Below are 1,548 nucleotides of genomic sequence, written 5' to 3'. Positions count from 1 at the left end.
ATTTAATAATCAATTTACAATTCATTTATATCTGTATTGTATTACGCTGTACTCTGTGGCAAGCATTTCTCTATCCATTGAGCATAAATCACTGTCATTTGTACATAGTTGCTGCTGTGCATTGTGGGATTGAATGAGTGCACTCGATAATGTCCACTACGGTTTTGGACACCACCAAAAATGTCTGTCAACTCAAAAAGTGCCCTATTTAAGCGTATGGGGGTGATTTCTGACACAGGGTTTGTCTTTTTAAAAGGTTTTCTTCTCAAATAACATTGTATGTCCTCATCTTTATTTATGTGGTGAAAAGATGTGTAATTAATGATACAACCCCAGATAGCACACGTACGTTCTGTTAAAGATCACTTCATCTGGAAAACATCTGCTGTGTACAAACAGTTTTATATACATTCATACAGCGACTGTACATTATGTCTTCAATGTCCGTCTTGTCTGAACTTCCAGGTTCACAGTAGTTTGTTAGGAACTGTTTTTCTTTGTGGAAGCTTTGCATTTAAAGAGCTAAAAAATATTTCAATTCAAATCAATAATTTGTGTCTAATCATTCACTTATGAGGCAAGAAACAATATAATAAGTGGGATGATGCACATCCAGCCGGTTGTTATCACAGAATAAACCCCTTCAGGATGATACAAGTCCTGATCAACCTGTCGGTTTATTCTGTGATAACAACTGGATGTCCTGGAGAGCTGGATGTACATTATACCCAGGGTGTGATTTGTGGAAAAACCAGAGGGGGGATGTTTTGAAACGCTTTCATTCATGAACAAATCCTTTTTAATTACTCAAATAAAGTGAAATTAACTGTATAGCTGTGCTCTACAGTGCTGTGAACATAAAATATAAATAGCGTTTTGGTCTTTTGTCTCGGCCGCAGAAGCATGGCAGCGGCTTTGTCTTGAACGCACTTCATTCCAAGAAATGTTTATTCAGCATTCTGGTTTTATTCGAAAGATAATTTACCAACAGAATTATATTAAAGTTAAGATACAAATTATAACAAATGAAAAAGAAGGGATTCTACGAAAAACAAAAGGTTTGAAGTGCATTCAAGACAAAGCCCGCTGCCATGCTTCCGCGGCCGAGACAAAAGACCAAAACATCAAGCCAAAAAATTATATCTGTCCCACTCCCTTTCTTCCGGCGTACTGCCGTCCAATTTTATGACGCTTACAAGTTTCTTTCTTAATTAACAAATTAAACTAAAGAAAACACAAACAAATAATATTTAAACACAAATAAAATAAAAACACTTTCTTAAATGGCTACAACAAATATTTTTTGTTTATGCTTATTTGTCAGACTAAACACTCTGCTTTGATGACACACTTCTGTGTTTTTTTTTCTACTTTCCGGTGCAAGGATCATCAGGGAATGAGACAACCCCTGCTCCATTTACTGAAATAAACAGTAGGCTGTTCAGTGTGGAGACGTTTATTCTGTTTCTACCATCGATGTATATGCATGGTGTATAAATATAATTCATTGCACTCAATTCTCGTTTACACTCGGCTGTTAAAATTGTT

The 1,548-nt window shown here is 35.8% G+C and overlaps 1 protein-coding gene across 1 annotated transcript in view; it reads left to right on the top strand.

The window, feature by feature from the left end:
• The first annotated feature begins 648 nt into the window (after nucleotides 1-648).
• The window catches only part of LOC127158189 (ribonuclease inhibitor), a 29,592-nt gene continuing 28,692 nt past the window's right edge, over nucleotides 649-1,548 (top strand). The window contains exon 1 of the mRNA XM_051101341.1: nucleotides 649-717. Within this exon, the coding sequence (XP_050957298.1) occupies nucleotides 649-717 (69 nt within the window). The remainder of the gene's footprint in view (nucleotides 718-1,548) is intronic.

The sequence above is a fragment of the Labeo rohita genome, unplaced genomic scaffold, assembly GCF_022985175.1.
Source record: "Labeo rohita strain BAU-BD-2019 unplaced genomic scaffold, IGBB_LRoh.1.0 scaffold_138, whole genome shotgun sequence".
Classification (NCBI taxonomy): domain Eukaryota; kingdom Metazoa; phylum Chordata; class Actinopteri; order Cypriniformes; family Cyprinidae; genus Labeo; species Labeo rohita.
Note: the sequence above shows the minus strand (reverse complement) of the source record. Positions and strands in the feature narration are given on the sequence as shown.